The sequence below is a fragment of the Trematomus bernacchii genome, unplaced genomic scaffold (genome assembly GCF_902827165.1).
Source record: "Trematomus bernacchii unplaced genomic scaffold, fTreBer1.1, whole genome shotgun sequence".
Lineage (NCBI taxonomy): Eukaryota > Metazoa > Chordata > Actinopteri > Perciformes > Nototheniidae > Trematomus > Trematomus bernacchii.
In genome coordinates this window covers 7768612-7792540 of record NW_022987567.1, presented here as the reverse complement: position 1 = coordinate 7792540, position 23929 = coordinate 7768612, and the positions used below count along the sequence as shown (strand labels likewise).

The following is a 23929-nucleotide window of genomic DNA, read 5'->3' as shown; positions in this document are numbered from 1 at the left end:
GCCATTTTCACCCCAGATGGCAGTCCTGAGATTAGGGGCCGGTCTTGAGACTAGGCACCGGTCCTGAGACTAGGGGCCGATCCTGAGACTAGGGACCGATCCTGAGACTAGGGACCGATCCTGAGACTAGGGAACGATCCTGAGACTAGGGAACGATCCTGAGACTAGGGACCGATCCTGAGACTAGGGAACGATCCTGAGACTAGGGACCGATCCTGAGACTAGGGAACGATCCTGAGACTAGGGAACGATCCTGAGACTAGGGACCGATCCTGAGACTAGGGACCGATCCTGAGACTAGGGAACGATCCTGAGACTAGAGAACAGTCCTGAGGTTAGGGGCCGATCCTGAGACATACTGTAAATTAAGTTGAAGGCTACATTACATGATAAGCATGCTCACTTTTCCTGAATTTTGTTCATACCAGGCAACGTGTGTACTGATAATGTTTGATCCTCTGCTCCAGGGAGAATCCTGAGTCGACCTTTGAGGTGTTTCTGGAGGTGGCCCATCCAGGCACACACAGCTCTGGTGAGTACCTGAACACCACACCATCTTCTCTTTAACACTGATATGTGTAAGGGCATGGTCCGTTTAAAACTTAGGCGACGTTTCCACACAGATTCCTTTTGTGTTTGTCATTTTGTATAGAATACAGAGTTTCAAACGCAAGGAAATGCATTTATTTACACATAGATAGAAAGGCAGAAAAGTAGTTTTTTTAGCTTTCTGCTGTCCAGTGTCAGTGATATTAAACACCCTGAGACCAAGAGCAAGAAGAGAATGGATCAAAGGTTGTAAAAATAGAGTAGTAACTAGAAAATGTATTTCCTGCTAAAAAAATTGTACGATTGCTGTAGGCTGCGCACATAGCTGAATTTAGCTGAAAATATAGAAAAAGCTGAATATGTTAATAGCTGAATGGTAGCTGCTTTTAGCTACAGAAACAAAGTGTGTTGCTGAACTTTGCGGAAAAATGCAGAACAGTGAAATGATTTCAATCGAAATTGTTAAAGCTCAAACTGCACTGACTTTGTTGGGAAAGTGAAAGATTGAGATGAGTCGGAAACATAGTGATGAAGCTTAATATTTAAAAGAGGTGTAAACTACAAAATGTATAGCCTCAATGTCATGAAATAGCTGAATAGTTCAATCGTTTCTTTAGCTGAAAGTAGGCTGAAGGAGTTAGATATCAAATGTACGTAGTAGTAGTAGAAGTCGTAGTTGTTGTAGTAGTAGTAGCAGTAGTAGTAGAAGTAGAAGTAGTAGTAGTTGTTGAAGTAGAAGTAGTAGTAGTAGTAGAAGTAGTAGTAGTAGTAGAAGTCATAGTAGTTGTTGAAGTAGTAGTAGTAGTAGTGGTAGTAGTAGTAGTAGCAGTCATAGTAGTTGTTGTAGTAGTAGTAGTAGTAGTGGTAGTAGTAGTAGTAGCAGTCATAGTAGTTGTTGTAGTAGTAGTAGTAGAGGTGGTAGTAGTAGTAGTAGTAGTAGTAGAGAAGTCATAGTAGTTGTTGAAGTAGTAGTAGTAGTAGTAGAAGTAGTAGTAGTAGTAGTAGAAGTAGAAGTAGTAGTAGTAGTAGTAGTAGTAGAAGTAGTAGTAGTTGTTGAAGAAGTAGTAGTAGTAGTAGTAGAAGTAGTAGTAGTAGAAGTCATAGTAGTTGTTGAAGTAGTAGTAGTCTTGATTAAGGTTAACCTGCAAACATCCTCAAAAAACCCCGCATGCTCACCTCCACCAGACGCTCAAGTCATTGAAAAAATCCCTCAAAACTCCCCTTTTCACTCTTGCCTTCAGCTCCTAATCCTCTCACCCCCTCACCCCTATTCCACCTGGTTTAGCACTTTTTTTTTACTTCTGTTGTTATCTTTCTTAACTTGCTTGTAAAGCGCGTTGAGCACAAGGAAAAGCGCTTTATAAATAACATGTTTTATTATAAGAATACAGAATATGTGGGATATTGGATATGCTTACCTTGTAGTATTTCTTAGCAGTTTAGGGAGGAAAACATCTTGCCTTTAACTCCCAGATGTGCAAACAGGTACAGGGTGTCACAAGTTAATCGTGAAATGTTGATTAATCTCTCTTTTTTAGATCTGCAATGTGTGACTCATTTCCTGCGTACTGAGGACAGCTTGTCGGTTGTATTTCTGAGAATTTTATTTTTAAATTTCCTGTTCGGGTTTACAGATTCTCTGTGACACACATATCTTCTTCTGTCTGACTTACTATGCCGTGAAATCAAATCAAATCAGGTTTTATTTATATAGCACATTTAAAAGCGATTTTTGGTCGAGCCAAAGTGCTGTACATGTAATAAAAACACATTACTACAAATCACAATAAACGACAATAAATTACAACAGATATATCTTAAAAACAAAATTAAATTAAAACACACGGAAAAGTCAGGAGTCGTGCTCCGCTCTAACTAGAAAGCCAGAGAGAAGAAGTGTGTTTTTAGTTTTGATTTCAAAACCCCTAGGGACCCCTATGTGAAGACCTTTTTATTCTTCACATCACAGCTTCCCACATTTACTGAAAACATTAAATATCCTCGTACACAAGGGTGTAACTTTGGTTTGAGAAGTGGGGGGGACACAAAACAGGGGGTCCTCCGCAATGAAACATTTTTTTCAATTTAATTCAATTTCCTGCCTTTCTACGAATATATTAGGGACTATGGTGTTAAAAAATCCAAGAAAAATGTGTAGTGTATATAATGAGAAGATTTTTGTCTTTAAATTGAAGTTAAAAGCATCAATCTGGTGCACTTTGAGAGCAAAATTAAGAGATTTATGGATACAGTTCTCAACACTCATATAAAACAGAACTGTATACATTTCAATATTCCAAAAACCATTAGAATATGCTCACAACCAATAACACATAATTGATATACTCCTCTCTCCTATCTTAAACTTACCTAGTTAGCATTCTTTCTTTTTATGTATGCATATTTTACTAATCACTCCCCTTTTAAACACAAACGGGATTTTGAAAAGTGGGGGGGACATGTCCCCCCTGTCCCCAGTGGAAACTACGCCCATGCTCGTACATCATAGCTTCACCTTCTGACTTTTAGCTTATTTTAGCACCTACCGTATTTACAATGTTGTTTTTAAACTATTCTGTGTCTCTTTTATGCATGGTTTTTATGAATCTGTTATTCCATTATGTTTATTTATTGTTATTTGTGTTTAGTGTGTCTACCAAGAGTGCCACAGTGACGCGTCCTAAAACCCGGAAGTAAGCTCCTTCCGGTCCCAAAAAAGCAATGCAATTTCTCCATAGGATTTTGGGAAATAGCTGGAAATAAGGTCTGTGGTTGTTCAGCCGGATAATCTCCACATGTCTACCCTACTTTTATAATTTTCTAATCGTAAATCTAATCGCCAGATTGAAGCGTTTGTTTGAACAGTTTGCAGGAGGCAGGTACTTGCTTTCAAGCAGAACAGGGCAAACAAACTTAGAGGAGTGTTTACGTGTTCGGCGTAATGACGTACAACGTCCTCCACGACTTCTGTAGTCCTATTCAGCCACTTGGTAACAACCATCGTTTTTCAGACACGTAGATTCTTCAGAAATCACCAGTGGGGTCACTGCTGATGGATTTAATGTCGTAGAACAAAACGTGATCCGTCTCTTCAATGTGTCTCAACCACAGACCTTATTTCAGCTATTTTCCAAAATCCTATGGAGAGATCCCATTGCATTTTTGTCGAAGGAACCGGACGTGGTAAAATGCTAGCTTACTTCCGGGTTTTAGGACGCGTCACTGTGGCACTCTATTAAGTGTTAATGATGATGTAAAGCACTTTGAATTGCCTCTGTGTCTGAAAATGTGCGATATAAATAAACGTACCTTACCTTCACATAACACAGTATAACATAGTTCAGCTTCTTACAAAGGAGAGGAGGATTTACTTCTTCAACTGCCTGCTACATATGGACTCACTCATCAGTCAAAAGCACGTTCAGCATGATGTGTTTTCCCTTCTCCACTATAATTACATGTCTTTGTATTTGTCTCAGTGCCGGAGGTGCGGAGACAATACCCTGAAGACTACACAGACCAGGTTTGAAGACATACTTTATAACTCTATCCCCCCTCCTGCTTTTCTCTGGGATCCCCCCTCCTGCTTTTCTCTGGGATCCCCCCTCCTGCTTTTCTCTGGGATCCCCCCTCCTACTTTTCTCTGGGATCCCCCCTCCTCACAGCTAGTCATGGGTTTATTGTGTCTTGTTCTTACATGTTGTTCACAGGCTTATCTCTCACCAAAACAGGCACCATTGTTGTGTACTGTAATTAAAGTACAAGTAAATTATTATTATTTTTGCTTCACTCTTTCTCTCCCCTCAAGCATAGATGAATTCCTCCACATTACATCCTTCCCATCAGCCCCCCCCCAAACCCTTTTCACTTTAATAATATTGAACATTATTGGTAAATATAAAAGATAATGCACGTAACTAACTATCTGTTATCTGTGTCCCGCAGGAAACTCTTCTGACGGTGCCCAGGTTCTGCTTCCCCTTCAGCATGGACAGGTACACACACACACACACACACACACACACACACACACACACACCACATACCACACCACACGTACACGCACACACACACACCATACCATACCACACCACACCACACACACCACTCACCCACACCATACCACACACACACACACACACACACACACACACACACCACACCACACCACACCACTCACCCACACCACACCACACCACACTCACACATACCACACCACTCACCCACACATACACACACACCACACTCACCCACACCATACCACACACACACACTCACCCACACCACACCACACCCACACCACACCACTCACCACACCACACCACACCACACTCACACATACCACACCACACGCACACACACTCACCCACACCATACCACACACACACACCCACCCACACCCCACACCATACCCCCCACCCCCACACCCACACACACACCACACCCACACACCACACACACACACACACACACCACACACACACCACACACACCCACACCCACACCCACACCCACACCCACACCACACCACACACACAGAGAGACCACTTTAATTGTTGTGTGTAGTAAAGATGGGCCCGTAAGTTGGAAATAAAACTTTTCAACTTGATCAACTAAACACATTCAATTTTTCTGTTATGTTTAAATTGAGTTTTAAGATGTTTTGAATGATGATGGAGGATTGTATCCCTGGCTAACTGTCTCTCCCTCCCCCCTGCAGTCTGACAGTGAGCCAGGTGGGACAGAACTTCACATTTGTGCTGACGGACATAGAGAGCAAACAGAGATTTGGCTTCTGTCGCCTCTCCTCAGGGGCCCAAACCTGCTACTGCATTCTCAGGTGAGTCTGAGTGGGTCTGAGTGGGTCTGAGTGAGTCTGAGTGAGTCTGAATGGGTCTGAGTGAGTCTGAGTGACTCTGAGTGAGTCCGAGTGGGTCTGAATGGGTCTGAGTGAGTCTGAGTGACTCTGAGTGGGTCTGTGGGTCTGTGGGTTTATTCAGTTAATGCTCATGGCTTCAGGAGCTCTTCGGTAGGTAGTCTAGCACTATCTGTAAAGGACAGAATCTTTATAGAAGCACATGTGGAAATGCTTAAAGTCTTCATATTGGGCGATATTAAAAAAGTTTAGAATGGAGTTTAGTTTAATTGTTTAGTGTCGTGGACAGTCCCTATTGATCAACTGTCACAACAAACTGTAAATGGGGCAGCTTTAGCCAACATTGCTAATTTCCAGCTGTTGTACCGGCCAGATGATAATAGACACCTTTTTAAAAATCACAATACATCAAGAGCATTAGTTATAAAGAAAGGATGAAAGACAAGTAGATACAGGCGAAAGGATAAATTCAGTTGATTCCACGTTTATGTTGAAGGTAGAAGTTGAGATGGAGAGATGGCGCAGAGTTGTGAGAGGAATCCAGACATGTTTCCTCACGCAGGGTTTGGTTTTGTGGGACGATACATGACAACATTAACTGGGGGTTTATGACCAGACAGTTTGAAAGCAAGGTGTTCAAATGAGGAGAGGGTTATTATTACCATGTCTGTTTCCAGAATAAGGACGTGCAGAACAAACTGGATCAGCAGGACATACTGTTTATTGGGGATTGTCACATCATGGCGAGCATGAGAAAAGTAATAAAGCAATTCAAATGTGAGCGTTCAGGCTGCAGAAACACTTCCATGACTGTTAGACTGCTGCCTGTCCTCTGCATCGAGGATCATTGATAACAAGTAATAATAATAATACATTTTATTTGTAAAGCACCTTTCATTGCTAAAACCAATCCCAAAGTGCTACAAGAGGCGTAGTGAAGTGAAATGGTAGCCAGTTAAATGTAGCCCAATAGACAACCAGACTAACCACATGCATTACACCGATTCGTACAGTTCCCTGATGAGCCTGATTAACCTCACTCACTTTGTCATGTGTCTGTCCTCTCAGCTACCTGCCGTGGTTTGAAGTCTTCTACAAGCTGCTGAATATCGTCGCAGATTACACCATCAAAGGCCAGGTAAGTCCTGCACGCTGACATCCTGTTACAACCGATTGTTCGACTTAAATCTAGGATAAATTGGCCACTTTCTTTCTCGTTAGTATTTTTGCCTTTACGATTAAATGTCAAATGTATTTTAGCTCCACTTTCTGCCTTGTTGGCATCAAATAATGTAAACAGACACTATGAGTTTTCATGCAAACCGTTTCCAGATGTCTCTTCTTACACTACAGCAGCATATAGGTGTCTCTTGTTTAACTTCTACACAACAAGCTGTACACACAATTGTACTGTGCAGTTTGTCGTCTAAAACATTTTAATTTGGAGTTACGTTCCAGTTTTCTTTATGCGATAGCTTATTCGTTCTTTTTAAATGGGCATTGCATTTCATTTTGAATCTTTTCTGGATGTTTCAGGAGAGCCAATGGCAGGAGTTCCTGGTGTCTCTACATACGCTCCCCATCCCAGAGCCTGGGGTCCCTGTTCATCTCGGTGTGGTGAGTCTGACTTCAACACATCAAACCTTTAGCTTTGACCACAAGAATGCAACCATCTTAGTTCCTCCCAAAGGAAAGAGATCAGAAGAATCAAAATCCTAAAAGATTATCGCATTCACACCAGCCTTGTATAGTCCGGTTGAATCGAACCCTGGTGCGTTTAGCCGCTTGGTGTGGTCCGTTTGGGTTGGTGTGAACGCAGTCCGAGACCTCTGAAGAGAACTAAACAACCGGATTCTGGTCCGCTTAAAAGAGGTGGTCTCGGAGCGCTTGCTAGTGAACTCTGGAGCGGTTCATCGCTGGGGTGAACACAGTCCGCACCAAAACACAGGAAGCGTACTATTTACGTGTCACAAGAACGCGGATGTCTTCAAAATCTTTAGTTAAAGACTGAAGCAGAATTAAGTGTTGAACAGTGTCGTAACAGTAAAAATGCTCCGTCAACTATACATAAAAGTCAGAGCCACCTGTCGTCTGTGAAACCTCCTCCTGACTGCAGAACGTCTCTCATTATGTGTTATATTGTTTTTTAACGGACGTTGTCTGATTATATAATCATATGCGCGGGCCGCTAGAGTCTGTTGATCTCCAGATTAACAGCAGCATGAGAATAACCTGCCGAAAGTGCCGATGCTCCATGGCGGAGGCTCCGGTAGAAATTGCCGGGATTTGCGGTTTTACCCCCTTAATGTCTGACCAATGGTTGAACAGCATTTCCGAGCACATGACTTGTGTTTAAAGTTTATAGTCCGTTTGAGTTTTGCCCGTGTGAACGCAAACCGATGTACAAACTGTCATCTTGTGCGCACCTGAAAACGGACTATTAGGTGTGATTGCGACCTTAGAGACCTCAGTTAAAACTAGAAAAATACTTTACCATATCTTACCGTATAACTGAATGGTTAATTTCACAGGAGTAGAGTTAACAGCGTATGTATTTCACTGTCTCTTGGCTGCTTCTTCTCTTCATCATACCCTCTTGTTTTATGTTTTTTCCAGCATTCCTTCTTCACTGTGCCTGACGCGAGGGAACTCCCCAGCATACCTGAGAATGTGAGTGTTTTCTCATTTCCCTCTGCTCAAAAATCTATCTGTAAACTCCCAAACCATGGTGCTGAGGAGAAACACTTTGATTTGTACCTTTGAGCAGTTACAGGTCAGGTAAATAAGAAACTATAACGGCGTTTTGGAGCGACATAATCAGTAAGACGTGCGTGCAAAGGGCGTAGGAATCAAACCAGTAGGGGTTTCACGATTACAATTATTATGGGAATATTGTAGCGTAAAGATAACACAACATAGATACCAGAACCTGTAGTTTATGGGTTAGTGTTTTCTGTAGTATACGTACTTTAAGGTGTAGTAGTAGAGTATTTAGTGTACGTATGGCATAGTTTATGTAGGGAACACCCTTATACTAGCTTAGTGTCCGATGTATTTTAAGTTAAGTAGTGTATTGTAGTGTAAGACGTTGTGTACGCCTTAGTGTTTAACAGCTGAGTGTTACACCTACTTTATGGCTGTATGTAAGTAGTGTATGTTGTAGAGTACTACATAGTATACACTTCATTGTACTGTATTGTGTAATGTTTGGCAGCATAGTGTCCCCGTGATATTTTAGCCTGCAAGATTTTGAAAAACATGACATAACATGTTTTTCCACTGAACTGCAGATAGTGTTGGTACCGTGGGTTCGCTTACACTTGATCAGTTAACTCACTATGAGCCTATTTTTCCTGTTATTGCCACATTGTAAACAATAAATGCATGACGAAACTGTCAGAAGGAGAGCTAGTTAACGTTCGCAGCTGGTTATAAAGTTGTTATTGACATGTATTACGGTGTATTCAAGCTCTGATTGGTGGACATATGCGTATATTGGGTCAATGTTAATGATGTAAATGACCCTACTGTGATGTAATATGTATGTAATGTAAGCTTCCAGGACACTCAGTTTTATGTCTTAAAATATGGTTTCATACTAAATCATGGTCCACTGGTCTCTACCTCACCACTAACTCTCCTGTTTTTTCTCTTGTTGTGCTTGACCCCTGCAGAGAAACCTAACAGAGTACTTTGTAGCAGTAGATGTCAATAACATGCTTCATCTGTACGCTAGTATGCTTTATGAACGCCGAATCCTCATCTGCTGTAGCAAACTAAGCACTGTAAGTAGAGTCCACTTCCTGGTTCGTGTCTCCTTTCAATCTGTAGTTCACTATAGAGAGGCGAAGTCCCTCCCTTTCCGGGGGGCCTCCATGGGACCTTATTTTGGAAAAAGTATGTGTTGAAGTCAATGGAGAGAGAAAGATTATCTTTGGATCCCGTTTGAATTGTGCCACGAATTACACACATGATGTTTGTCAATTTAAAAGATCATTTTGCAAGTCAAAAAAATAAGAATGTGTCGTAAAACTGTGAAGTAACACTTTTGTTTGTGTGAAACCGCTCAATGAACTACATCTCCCGTCTCGCACCACACACCAAGACGGCCGTCACGTTGGCACATTTCACTTCTTTCTTTCAGAATGAGGCGGAAAGTATTAAAAGAGGTGAAAATCACTCCAAGTCTGGGCATGTTGAGAGCTGTACATACACACAAGGGGAGTTAGTCAGTTCCTAAGAGCCAGCATGCGGGACCGGGACTCTGGGATTTGTAGTCTTTCTAGTTGCGTATTTTTCATAGTCTTATATTTCAACAGTTTTACGACAAACTGTGACTTTTTTGACATGGAAATTATTATTTAAGATTGACAAACATCATATGTGTAATTCGTGGCACAATTCAAACGGGATCGAGAGATAATCTTTCTCTCCCCATTGACTTCAATACATCATTTTTCCGAAATAAGGTCCCATGGGTCGGAAGTAGATGGGCGGGACTTCGCCTCTCTATAGATCAGAGTTACGTCACTTCCTGGCGAATTGAAGGCCCCGCCCACTTTAGGGGGAAAACAAGGCATCAGAGCGACGTGAAAAATAGTAGTTTCTTTTTGTCTTGAGTCATATATTGCACCTCCAACAACACATATATCCCGAGTTACGGTTTCTTTACTTCCTCTACAGACAAAACGACAGTAAACGAAACTATCTAACTCATAAATCACAGTTTAAGTGTTAGATTGATCCTGCCATTCGTCCTCCAGCAGGACATCATTTCACTATTGATTTAAATTAAACTATAAATTGACGCCGATCATCGATCTCCAGTGAACATTTTTTATAGTTTGCCTGTCCGACCATCATAATTGGGCTTCTTGTAGATTACAAAAAAGCGCGGTTTTCTTAATTTTTTTATGTGATTGTTGAAAACTTCAGAATCTGTATTTACCAGAGGTGGGACCAAGTCATTGTTTTGCAAGTCACAACTAAGTCTCAAGTCTTTGCGCTCAAGTCCGAGTCAAGTCTCAAGTCTTTGCGCTCAAGTTCAAGTCAAGTCCAAGTCCTAAACTTTGAAAAACCGAGTCTTAAACAAGTCATTATGTGCTTTTCACCAAATGTAATGACATCCATCAACAGAATAATGTTTAATAATCAAACTGCTCTTTATTAGTCACATTAATAATTTAATAATCCATTTTCTCTCTGCTGGTAAAGTAACTCTCTGCTCTTCTAGCGACAGCTCGCGATCGACGTGTTGGAGACCCCTGAATTAAAGTATCAAGTCACCTCAAGTCAGAAGGCTCAAGTCCAAGTCAAGTCCCGAGTCATTGGTGTTCAAGTCGAGTCGCAAGTGTTTTGTGATTTTATCAAGTCGAGTCCAAAGTCATCAAATTGGTGACTCGAGTCTCAGTCGAGTCCAAGTCATGTGACTCGAGTCCACACCTCTGGTATTTACCGCCGTTCAAATGGCAGCGAATGTTTTCCCCTAAAAGTGGGCGGGGCAGCAATTTTGCCAGGAAGTGACGTAGGTGTTACTCTAATCTATCCTGTGATCTCTCAATAATATATACAATTATTCTAAAACATGTCATGCTGATGGAGAGAGTTGTTGCTACTGAAGGTGTTTGAGCTAATTCTTCCTGACCTTTTGAACCCTCGTATAGTGGAGCTCCTAAGGCTCCACTTATTTGTGTTTAGTTAATGCTGGCATCCCATAAACATATAATCAAATGTCAACTACTTATATTACGTGTTTCTAATTGAGCACTTTTCCCTCCTGACACATCTCCATAGTTAACCATTAGCATAGAAACTGGTGCATTTTTATTGTTTGTACATATTTTGATAGCACATGTAGAGTTTGCCATAACATGTGTGTGTCCTCAGTTAACAGCGTGTGTCCATGGGTCGACGGCCATGTTGTTTCCAATGCACTGGCAGCATGTTTACATCCCTGTCCTGCCGCCACATCTCTTGGACTACTGCTGGTGAGTATGCTATTAGCAGAGGTGGGAAGCAGTGGAGTACAAATACTTCGTTACTGTACTTAAGTACATGTTTCTGGTATCAGTACTTTACTCCACTACTTTTTACTTTGACTTCTTACATTTTGAACACAAATACCTGTACTTTCTACTTCTTACATTTTGAACCCAAATACCTGAACTTTCTACTTCTTACATTTTGAACACAAATACCTGTACTTTCTACTTCTTACATGTTGAACACAAATACCTGTACTTTCTACTTCTTACATTTTGAACACAAATACCTGTACTTTCTACTTCTTACATTTTGAACACAAATACCTGTACTTTCTACTTCTTACATGTTGAACACAAATACCTGTACTTTCTACTTCTTACATTTTGAACACAAATACCTGTACTTTCTACTTCTTACATGTTGAACACAAATACCTGTACTTTCTACTTCTTACATTTTGAACACAAATACCTGTACTTTCTACTTCTCACATGTTGAACACAAATACCTGTACTTTCTACTTCTTACATTTTGAACACAAATACCTGTACTTTCTACTTCTTACATTTTGAACACAAATACCTGTACTTTCTACTTCTTACATGTTGAACTCAAATACCTGAACTTTCTACTTCTTACATTTTGAACACAAATACCTGTACTTTCTACTTCTTACATGTTGAACACAAATACCTGTACTTTCTACTTCTTACATGTTGAACACAAATACCTGTACTTTCTACTTCTTACATGTTGAACACAAATACCTGTACTTTCTACTTCTTACATGTTGAACACAAATACCTGTACTTTCTACTTCTTACATTTTGAACCCAAATACCTGTACTTTCTACTTCTTACATGTTGAACACAAATACCTGTACTTTCTACTTCTTACATGTTGAACACAAATACCTGTACTTTCTACTTCTTACATTTTGAACCCAAATACCTGTACTTTCTACTTCTTACATGTTGAACACAAATACCTGTACTTTCTACTTCTTACATTTTCCAAACAGGCTGGTTCCTTTAGTTTGAATGTGTGTTTGGTGGCGTGATCATTATTATTTAGAGTCATTGCGTGCCTATTGATTTGAACACGATCCGTGTATCCATCATTTCCTGGTCTTCTCTAAAGAAGAGGGACCAATGAAAACGTTGTCATGTTGCCGTTGTTCAGCATGGAAACATTCATTAGCTAACAATGACATTATTGTTCTATTAATATAAAGGGAGGTCAGGTACTCTTTAAAACAGCTGCTAGTTATGGGTACTTTTTACTGAAGTACATTTCAAAGCCCTCTTTACTTTTACTTGAGTAAAGAAGTTTAGTCAGTACTTCTACTTTCACCAGAGTATTTTTAAACACGAGTATCTGTACTTCTACTTGAGTAAAGGATGTGTGTACTTTTGCCATCTGACTATTAGTGACCTTCTATTAACTTCAACTGCAGAGAGAAGCAGATTTTCTTTGGTTTTATTTTCCCTTGTGTGTGTTATATGTGTTATTTTCTCGAAGCACAGCACCTTTCTGTGTTTCAATTTGCTTTTTAGTACATGCTGTTCACATTATTTGTATTTTATCATATCATTTGGAATTATTACATTACATGTCACTTGTTAGACGCTTTCATCCAAAGCGACTTACATACTCAATACGGGAGCAATTTGGGGTGAAGTGTCTTGCCCAGGGACACAACGACATGCTGACTGCAGTGGGGTTTGAACCTGTGACGCCCTGTTCCGAACACCAACGCACAACCCACTGCACCACACGCCTCCCTATTAGTATAGTATACCGCTGTAAAATACTGAAAGGTTGCTATGTTATAATATATATTTAGTAATCAATGCGGTTTTCCATAATACATCCACACTTAGGACACTATACAGGTATTTAATAGCATTATATGTTGCATTACATGTGAAACATACCATGTTACTGACAAATTATATTGAGATTTGTCAGGTTGCACCGTCCCTGCATGAACATGTGAATATCTTCTAATGAATTTAGTAATACTATATCAATGTTAGAGGTCCATGATCCGTCGATAACATTGCATAGCAAACAAAAATATGTAAACCAACGTAACAAACACCTCCATGGTCGTTTGTCGGTGTAATTTAAGCCTGCATTAAGTCCCGGACCTGCAGTTTTACGTTTGTATTTAGTAAAAAGATCCAGGAGATCTGAGGGAGATAAAAACAAACTTGAACAGGATTTAAGATTTGAGTCGCTAAGCTATACATGCGTAGTAGAACGCTTTCTGTGCTCGATAACACAGCTATTCTCTCATGACTAAGTGTGTTTTTTTTCAGTGCCCCAATGCCCTACCTCATCGGAGTCCATTCCAGCCTGATGGAGGTAGGTGGTATAAGCTCTTTAAAGGTCACCTATTATACAAAATCCACTTGTTCATGTCTCTTCTACATCAACATGTGTCCCCTCTTCTTCATGTCTCTTCTACATCAACATGTGTCCCCTCTTCTTCATGTCTCTTCTACATCAACATGTGTCCCCTCTTCTTCATGTCTCTTCTACATCAACATGTGTCCCCTCTTCTTCATGTCTCTTCTACATCAACATGTGTCCCCTCTTCTTCATGTCTCTTCTACATCAACATGTGTCCCCTCTTCTTCATGTCTCTTCTACATCAACATGTGTCCCCTCTTCTTCATGTCTCTTCTACATCAACATGTGTCCCCTCTTCTTCATGTCTCTTCTACATCAACATGTGTCCCCTCTTCTTCATGTCTCTTCTACATCAACATGTGTCCCCTCTTCTTCATGTCTCTTCTACATCAACATGTGTCCCCTCTTCTTCATGTCTCTTCTACATCAACATGTGTCCCCCTCTTCTTCATGTCTCTTCTACATCAACATGTGTCTCCTCTTCTTCATGTCTCTTCTACATCAACATGTGTCCCCTCTTCTTCATGTCTCTTCTACATCAACATGTGTCCCCTCTTCTTCATGTCTCTTCTACATCAACACGTGTCCCCTCTTCTTCATGTCTCTTCTACATCAACATGTGTCCCCTCTTCTTCATGTCTCTTCTACATCAGCATGTGTCCCCTCTTCTTCATGTCTCTTCTACATCAGCATGTGTCCCCTCTTCTTCATGTCTCTTCTACATCAACATGTGTCCCCTCTTCTTCATGTCTCTTCTACATCAACATGTGTCCCCTCTTCTTCATGTCTCTTCTACATCAACATGTCCCCCCTCTTCTTCATGTCTCTTCTACATCAACATGTGTCCCCTCTTCTTCATGTCTCTTCTTCATCAACATGTGTCCCCTCTGTGGAAAGAGACTCTGAAAGTTTCAGGAACAAAGATTCTCTCTCTTTTTGTCCTGATCCATTTTTATAAAAACCTGTCTGAAAATGAGCTGATCAGATTTTGGCCACTTTATGATGTCATAACGATGTTTTGTCTTGTGTAACCATTAGCCAATCACCAACCAAGGTACCCCCCCCCCCTCACCTTATCACCTGAATCTCCTCCTAGAGCACCATTGAGTTCTTTGTAACCAAATCTCTCTCAGAGGGGCGTGGGGAGGGGCTCCTTATTTTCATCTAAAGTAACAGACAGAGAATCAGCACTTTGGAAACAGGGCTGAAACAGAGGGGATTATGGGATGCTGCAATGATCTGTTTGGTGTTTCAGCCAATCAGAGACAGGCTCTGGATATATCTGAGACCTGTGATAATATTGATGATAAACAGTATAATAGGGGACCTTTAACATTTAAACGCAGTTACTCACTTTTTACCCTTCAGTGTCTTTGTTTCTGAAGCTGGCTGTGTTTGTGTTGCTGGTAGAAAGTCCGAGGGCTGGCTCTGGATGATGTGGTGATCCTGAACGTGGACACAAACACCCTGGAAACCCCCTACGATGACCTCCAAAGCCTGCCCAATGATGTGGTGAGTAGGGAGGAACTTGCACTGTTTTATCAGTTTTATTGTGTTGCACTCTTGGAGGAGCCTGTGACCTCAGATTTCCATTGACATATCTACACTGTAGCTATGTACACATGACAATAAAAGCCTTGAATCCTTCAGTGCCGTTTTTTAAATATGGATGCAAGTATTCACTGATAATGACTGCTGTGACTTCTTGTCGTACAGGTGTCATCTTTAAAGAGCCGGTTGAGGAAGGTCTCAACGACCACAGGTGACGGCGTGGCTCGAGCGTTCCTCAGGAGTCAGGCGGCTCTGTTCGGGAGCTACAGAGACGCCCTGCACATCCAGCCGGTCAGTGAACTGCACACCATACATAAACGTAAAGGATGCATACAAAGAGAACGATATACCTAAGCCTGTCATGTGACTCTGGGTATGATCATTTACCAGCTTCACGTGGTGTATGCGCATATGCTTTAAATACATTTCCACCAGACAAGACTGTACTACAAAGAGAGTGGGTTAGCAAGGTTAAACTAAACATAAAAATGTCTCTCTTAATTCGAAGACTTCCCATAGTCGTACAGTGTGAACAAAGTGTGTGAATTTCAACTAGTTGTCTTGAATCACACACGGCTGCTGAGCTCTCACAGAAAGTGACGTTTGCCACTGTTAGCCAGCTAGCTATATTAGCAACGTTATCTTTAGAGACGGCCAAATTAACCCTATAAGAATTAACGGTGGCTTCTTTTTGAGTCAATCAGTATAGTTGTAAGTCACCTTGGGTGGTCAAGTATGGCAGAAGTTCGCATATTGAGACAAAACAAGAGTTTCAATGTCCCCAAGGATGCTGCAGTTTAACCAGCCTATGGGTTTGACCTGGCTAGATTGCCGTTGTGCTCGTGGTCCGGCCCAGGTTATAGTCCAGTGTGTACCTGAACCTCTGGGCCAGAATCATATGAAGTTCTCTCTCTTGGGAAGTGTTTAGAGAGCAAACAGATCGGCTGGCTTAACCTGTCGTTATTACCAGTGGCGTTTTTATATGTACAAAAGTGGTGGCGCACGAACAACTTAGATGTGTGTATATATAAGCTTCTGGTGCATTTTTAAACACGTAAACAAATAGCTCTAGGCTATCCATGGTTCCGATAGAGAGAGAGGGGGGGGGGGGTATACGGAAAACACAGACACCCATCGCTGAAGTAGATGGTCAACTTCAACGTCAACGCGGCACACCTACTTACAGCCAATCAGCTCTCTGAATTATGAGATGACGTTTGGTGGGGTTGCCAGCACTTTGCCCCTATGGTGATTATTTTTTTGCCGCACACATTGAATAGAAAAATACTCTGAGCATGCGCAGTGTAGTTTTTACAGGACCCATTCACTTAGACAGTGAGAGAGAGGGGCTTGCCCCACATCGCTCAACATGGCTCAATAGACACACTGTGGACACTAATTAGAAGAACGCAGACTGAAACAGCAATGTACAGACGAATCAGACGACTAAACATGATCTTAAAATATATTTTAACATGTATTTTCTTTGCATATTTTTGGAATTATTATGTTCATTACCTTCTGCTGACACTAGGTGGGGCTGTTGGTAATGTTGCTGAACAGTTACAGCAGAGCAAACTCTGTTTTTGCTTTTATGTGTTCAGTAGGTGATAAAAAACATCTGAGCGAGAACACTGTATGCTGCGCAGTGCATAGAATCTGTTTACGGGTATTCAACACACATTATATACAATCAATACAATGGATTTCACTTGGATTTCCTTTATTATGGAACAGTGTACGAGCTAAATGCACTTCTGGATTACACAACATATGTTCCTCTTGACTGATGTAGGACTCGAATGATCAATAGAAGAGTCATGCACAAAGAAACAACACATGATAACACATGTTCTCTGACTGTCTCCGTCTACTCACTTCCTAGCTCACCCCTGATGTAATGATATATAAGATGCTGAATGTGTCGGTGTGTGCGGTGAACAGTGCTGAGACAGCTCCTGTGTTTCCCTGCATCTTTAGGAAGAGCAAATAACATTTAACGAGGAAACCTTTGTGAGCCATCGTTCCAGTGCCATGAGACAGTTCCTGCAGAATGCCATCCAGCTGCAGCTCTTCAAACAGGTACACACACACACACACACACACACACACACACACACACACACACACACACACACACACACACACACACACACACACACACACTACATCCAACTGATAAACAGTCACTGATAGTACAGTTGAGCTGGTTCAGTTCATTGAGCCTAAAGGCCGCTACACACCCACCTGAGACCAAAGAACGCGTACCAAAGGCGTCCCGACTTTTACGTCAGCTACGCCACCCGCTACGCCGCCCGCCTACGAACACACCGCAAATACTTCAGTCAATGAGTGGCAATAACTGTCCTTACCAGCAGGCAGCGGTAGTGTGAACAGCCAATCAGAGTGATTGCTTGGGCCGACTCTCTCTGACCTCCCACGGCCGATTCAACATGTTGAATCGGCCGTGGGAGGTGTGAAAAGGTGCCGTAAAGAGACGACGGTGCGGGACACACCAACCTGAGTAGGGCGCCGCGAATGCCCGACTGCCTCTGACGGCCTCTGACTCCCAAAATCGGTTGGTGTGTAGCCAGCTTTATAAAGAACTGTACTGTACACACACACACACACACACACACACACACACACACACATTGTATATCTAAGTCCTAACTTGAGTAAATATATAAGTCCATTTTCATCCCTTTAAGTCGTGATAGCTAATAATTGAAGTGGATTTTTACGCACATGGAGATCATTTTCAAAATGTTCCTTCCCCAGAGCTACATTTAGCAAAATGTATGTCCATGTGTATAGGAATAAAACACACACACACACACCTGTATTTCCTCCTTCCTCTTCTGCTCTTATACATTGTCTGGTTTTACGGGCAGTTTATTGACGGCCGGTTGGACCTGCTGAACTCAGGAGAAGGTTTCAGTGACATCTTTGAGGAGGAAATCAGCCTGGGTGAATACGCAGGTGAGTGAGTAGTGTGTGTGTGTGTGTGTGTGTGTGTGTGTGTGTGTGTGTCTTATCTAACAGGTTCATTGACATGGAAGCAAAGAAGTCACACAGTGAAGACACATGGCGACAGTAAATACAGGTCCAAAGTCTCTCCTGATGTTCATTCTCATGTCACAAGGCTGACTCCAGATCAGCACAGATCATCAAACTGATGCTACCTCAGCAGGCTAACTGTGTCCTCATGTTTATATTGGAGCTCACCCAGCACTACAGATATATCAATTTTCACACTTTAGGACGTCCACTCAGCTTTTAATTTGATATAATATTGTTATAACTACAGACACACACACTGACACATCAGCTGATCCCAGCAGCCATGTAATCAGAGCTTGATGTTTGTCATACTGCAGTAGAGTACGTTACATTATAGATCTGCTCAGATATGATCAGATACGAACCGAGCCTTCTCCATCGTGTCCCCACCATCTAGAACTCACTACCACAACGAATCAGAGACTGCACTGACCCCCCCCCCCCCCTCCTTCAAAACACTGACCAAAACTCACCTTTTTAGACTAGCTTTTTAATGTGTGATCGATGCCGTGTCCTTGTGATAAATGTGGTTTTATTGCCATTTTTTTTACCTCTGGAAAGTGTCTTTGAGCACCTGATAAATAAAATGTATTATTATATTTTTATATATATTATTTGGTTGGTGTTACATCACATTGCAGACGGCACTTCTACTTGTTTTTGACTTTTTATTGACCCCCCCTCCACAGGAAGTGACAAGACCTACCACCAGTGGCTGTTCACTGTGAAGGTGAGTCTCAATGCACCACCATCAGCACATAACAGTGTGTGTGTGTGTGTGTGTGTGTGTGTGTGTGTGTGTGTGTGTGTGTGTGTGTGTGTGTGTGTGTGTGTGTGTGTGTGTGTGTGTGTGTGTGTGTGTGTGTGTGTGTGTGTGTGTGTGTGTGTGTGTGTGTGTGTGTGTGTGTGTGTGTGTGTGTGTGTGTGTGTGTGTGTGTGTGTGTGTGTGTGTGTGTGTGTGTGTGTGTGTGTGTGTGTGTGTGTGTGTGTGTGTGTGTGTGTGTGTGTGTGTGTGTGTGTGTGTGTTTTACAAAAATGTGCTTGCGTCATTTATCTGTTAACTTTTGCATGTATGGTTTGAAAATGTGTGTGTCACAGATTTGTGTCTAAGTGTGTTACAAACATTTTTTGTGTGTGCGTGTGTTTCCTGACAGAAAGGAGGCGGAGCTATCTTCAACACAGTGAAGACGAGGGCCAACCCTGCCATGAAGACCGTTTATAAGTTTGTAAGCACGTCTCTTCTGTCCTCGGTTGCAGTATGATCTGTTAGTGAGGAATCAGAACGACCATCACCTGTTTGTCTCTGTTTGTTTTCCACAGGCGAAGGACCACGCCAAAATGCGTATAAAGGAGGTGAAGAGCAGGCTGAAGCAGAAGGTATGAGTCTCTCACCGCTGAATAACTACTTTAAGTAATAGGTTTAAGTAATAATCTCTAGTAGTCATCGATTTTTGGTCGAGCCAAAGTGCTGTACATGTAATAAAAAAACACTTTACTACAATAGCAAACAGAAGACAATAATTTACAACAGCAAATATAAAAACAAAACACAGGGAAATGTCAGGAGTCGTGCTCCGCTCTGACTACAAGGCCAGAGAGAAGAAGTGAGTCTTTAGTGAGGATTTAAAAACCCCTAGGGGAGGGGCTCCTTATTTTCATCTAAAGTAACAGACAGAGAATCAGCACTTTGGAAACAGGGCTGAAACAGAGGGGATTATGGGTAATGCTGCAATGATCTGTTTGGTGTTTCAGCCAATCAGAGACAGGCTCTGTATATATCTGAGACCTGTGATATATTGATGAAAAACAGTATAATAGGGGACCTTTAAGACATAAACACTGCCCTGACTTACCTTAACTGACCCCAGTAAGCCTCCTCCCTCCTCCACCTGTAGTGGTGTTTTAAACGTCTCTGTGTCCCCCCCCCCCCCCTCTCTCAGGAGCAGGCAGAGAACGGCTTCTCCACAGTGGGGTCAGTGGTGATCGATGACGAGAGCCCGGCAGTCAAGAGGGAGGGGCCGATGAGCTCACTGGACGACCAGAAGCCAATCACGGTGCATTTTGGGCAGGTGAGAACAAAAGAGGTGTGGAGGTGGGGAGAAAGAGTTTATAAGGAACTTCACCGAGCTGCAATTCATGAAAGCAGTGTCGCAGCTAACTAAAGAAATACAATACAATACAGCTTTATTAAAAAATCATTTTAAAACCTCCAGACAAAAGTGCTGTACAGTCAAATACACAAACAAAACATACAAAAATCACACAGCTCAGCTCACACACCATAAAATAAGTACAAGTAAAAACAATAGACAATTTAAAAGCAACAATCTACAAGATGTCAGAACGCGAAATAACATATACAATCTAACTTACTCTAAAACTGGTGCTGAGGCACCAGTGTGTGAATCTTACGCAGGTACATATATTTAAAATCCAGGCAAGAATGTCGTCTCTGTCGTGTTTTTCTTTTATTTCAGTAAGTCAACCATACATAGAACAATGGTCCACTCCTGTGAGTGTCTCTGAGGAGGAGGTAGGTCTACTACGTAATAACTTATGATCCCTTTTCCAAAAATAAATAAGGTTCCACTCCCACAGGCTCGGCCAACGATGATGTTGAAGAGGCCGAGCAGCAACGTGAGTCTGGAGAGCGGCGGGGACCAGTAAGCCTTCTCTCACTTTATACACACTATCCCACAGTACTACACATGTAACACCATTTTAATCCCAAATAGTGCTCACTATAGTCGATTTTTTGCATAATTGTGGCCATTTTGTAAGTAAAGAATTTGAGGTGAGGTGTGTGGCGCAGTGGGTTGTGCGTATGTATTCGGATCAGGGGGTCAGGTTCAAACCCCACTGCAGTCAGCATGTCGTCTGAGACACTTCACCCCAAAGTGCTCCTGTGGGGATTGACCACAGTATTGAGTATGTAAGTCTCTTTGGATAAAAGCGTCTAACAAGTGACATGTAATAATAATTGAGTCGCTTCATGCCAGTGAACGAACTTGGAGACATAATCCATTCGCAGATACAGTCACATACTGTAGAGATGATCAGTAATCAATCACATTTCTCTCCATTGATTTGTTTTCCCATTCTTTTTCTTAATGATTGAACAGTAACATTTTAAATCTTGATCCTTTTGTGAAAATGAAAATTGATTCTAATCCTCAAACCGTCCAACTTTTAATTTTCCTTCTTCTTGCCTCTGACACTTAATAATGGAGTTTATAAATAAGCATGTAATGAGCTGTGAATGTGCTTCTCTTTACGTAGCTCTCTCCGTCCTACCCGTCACTACACAGTCTTTCTCTCCGAGGATTCGTCCGGAGACGAGCTCCAGTACGACGAAGACTCCATCTCTGGCTTTCCTGACAGCTTTCTCTTCTCCGTCCCTTTCGAGTGGTCGCCTCTGTACGCAGCTCTCTCTCTCTCTTTGCACTATTCACTCATTAATAAGTCTTTTCTCTCTTTCTCTCTTTCTAATCAATGATACGTGTTTTAAAGGTCACCTATTATGCAAAATTAGCTTTTCCATGTCTCTTCTACATCAACATGTGTCCCCTCTTCTTCATGTCTCTTCTACATCAACATGTGTCCCCTCTTCTTCATGTCTCTTCTACATCAACATGTGTCCCCTCTTCTTCATGTCTCTTCTTCATCAACATGTGTCCCCTCTTCTTCATGTCTCTTCTACATCAACATGTGTCCCCTCTTCTTCATGTCTCTTCTACATCAACATGTGTCCCCTCTTCTTCATGTCTCTTCTACATCAACATGTGTCCCCTCTTCTTCATGTCTCTTCTACATCAACATGTGTCCCCTCTTCCTCATGTCTCTTCTACATCAACATGTGTCCCCTCTTCCTCATGTCTCTTCTACATCAACATGTGTCCCCTCTTCTTCATGTCTCTTCTTCATCAACATGTGTCCCCCTCTTCTTCATGTCTCTTCTACATCAACATGTGTCCCCTCTTCTTCATGTCTCTTCTACATCAACATGTGTCCCCTCTTCTTCATGTCTCTTCTTCATCAACATGTGTCCCCTCTTCTTCATGTCTCTTCTACATCAACATGTGTCCCCTCTTCTTCATGTCTCTTCTTCATCAACATGTGTCCCCTCTTCTTCATGTCTCTTCTACATCAACATGTGTCCCCTCTTCTTCATGTCTCTTCTACATCAACATGTGTCCCCTCTTCTTCATGTCTCTTCTACATCAACATGTGTCCCCTCTTCTTCATGTCTCTTCTTCATCAACATGTGTCCCCGTTGTGTAAAGAGACTCTGAAAGTTTCAGGAACAAAGATTCTCTCTCTTTTTGTCCTGATCCATTTCTATAAAAACCTGTCTGAAAATGAGCTGATCAGATTTTGGCCACTTTATGATGTCATAACGATGTTTTGTCTTGTGTAACCATTAGCCAATCAGCAACCAAGGTAACCCCCCCCCCCCCCACCTTATCACCTGAATCTCCTCCTAGAGCACCATTGTGTTCTTTGTAACCAAATCTCTCTCAGAGGGGTTGAGACAGGCTCTGTATATATCTGAGACCTGTACTATATTGATGAAAAACAGTATAATAGGGGACCTTTAAAGCATACGAGGAATTTGCCTTGGTGTACATACAGTAGTGCATACATAAATACAGTTAAAGAAGATACCTTTTTATAGAAATAACTAACCATAAGTGAAGGTAGTTATGGGTACTTTTTACTGAAGTACATTTCAAAGCCCTCTTTACTTTTACTTGAGTAAAGAAGTTTAGTCCGTACTTCTACTTTCACCAGAGTATTTTTAAACACGAGTATCTGTGCTTCTACTTGAGTAAAGGATGTGTGTGCTTTTGCCCTCTCTCTGCCCTGCAGGCCTCAGCCGTACCGCTCCCTGAAGGAGGCCGAGTTGTTAGAAGGAGCAGAGAGTCACACCGCCCCCCCCCAGCCCAGTTAATGAGAAGTTCTCCAACGTCACCCTGCTGGGAGATATCTTCGGCTGCCAGGACGAGCCCGACATCCAACACATCACTTTAGCCAAAAGTCTGGAGGACCTGAGGACTCCCAAAGACTCTGAGGAGCTGCAACAAGCCAAGTTCACCTACCAGGTCAGAGCTCTACGCTGTGTTGTCTTATTTCATTTTCATATTCTGTTCTTGTACATATCATATTCTTTTTTTGATTTGCATTTTAAAGGTCCCATGTCATGCTTTTCTGGTTATTACCTGTCCCCTTGTGTTTATTTTAGTAGACCTCAACAATGGAATTATGATCAGTAGAAATGGCCATGACATGGGACCTTTAAGAAAATACTCACAAAGCATACATATCAAAATAAACACATCTAGGTACATAGATTAACTACATAACAGTTGACAAATCCGAAAATAAATAATAGTATTAATAATATTACAAATAAAAGAATGGATACATTATTAACACTCCAGTATACATTAAAGGTGGGGTAGGTAAGTTTGAGAAACCGGCTCGAG

General features: G+C 41.7%; 1 protein-coding gene across 1 annotated transcript in view; it reads left to right on the top strand.

The window, feature by feature from the left end:
• Positions 1-23929, top strand: part of dennd1a (DENN/MADD domain containing 1A) — a 28775-nt gene that overhangs the window by 1322 nt on the left and 3524 nt on the right. The window contains 22 exon segments of the mRNA XM_034126003.1: positions 468-532; positions 4029-4072; positions 4495-4544; positions 5270-5389; positions 6494-6563; positions 6962-7042; positions 8042-8095; positions 9100-9210; positions 11312-11412; positions 13736-13781; positions 15240-15341; positions 15546-15671; positions 17361-17462; positions 18275-18362; positions 19133-19173; positions 19598-19669; positions 19764-19820; positions 20384-20512; positions 21042-21106; positions 21723-21860; positions 23313-23376; positions 23378-23545. Coding sequence (XP_033981894.1) covers positions 468-532; positions 4029-4072; positions 4495-4544; positions 5270-5389; positions 6494-6563; positions 6962-7042; positions 8042-8095; positions 9100-9210; positions 11312-11412; positions 13736-13781; positions 15240-15341; positions 15546-15671; positions 17361-17462; positions 18275-18362; positions 19133-19173; positions 19598-19669; positions 19764-19820; positions 20384-20512; positions 21042-21106; positions 21723-21860; positions 23313-23376; positions 23378-23545 — 1894 coding nt within the window.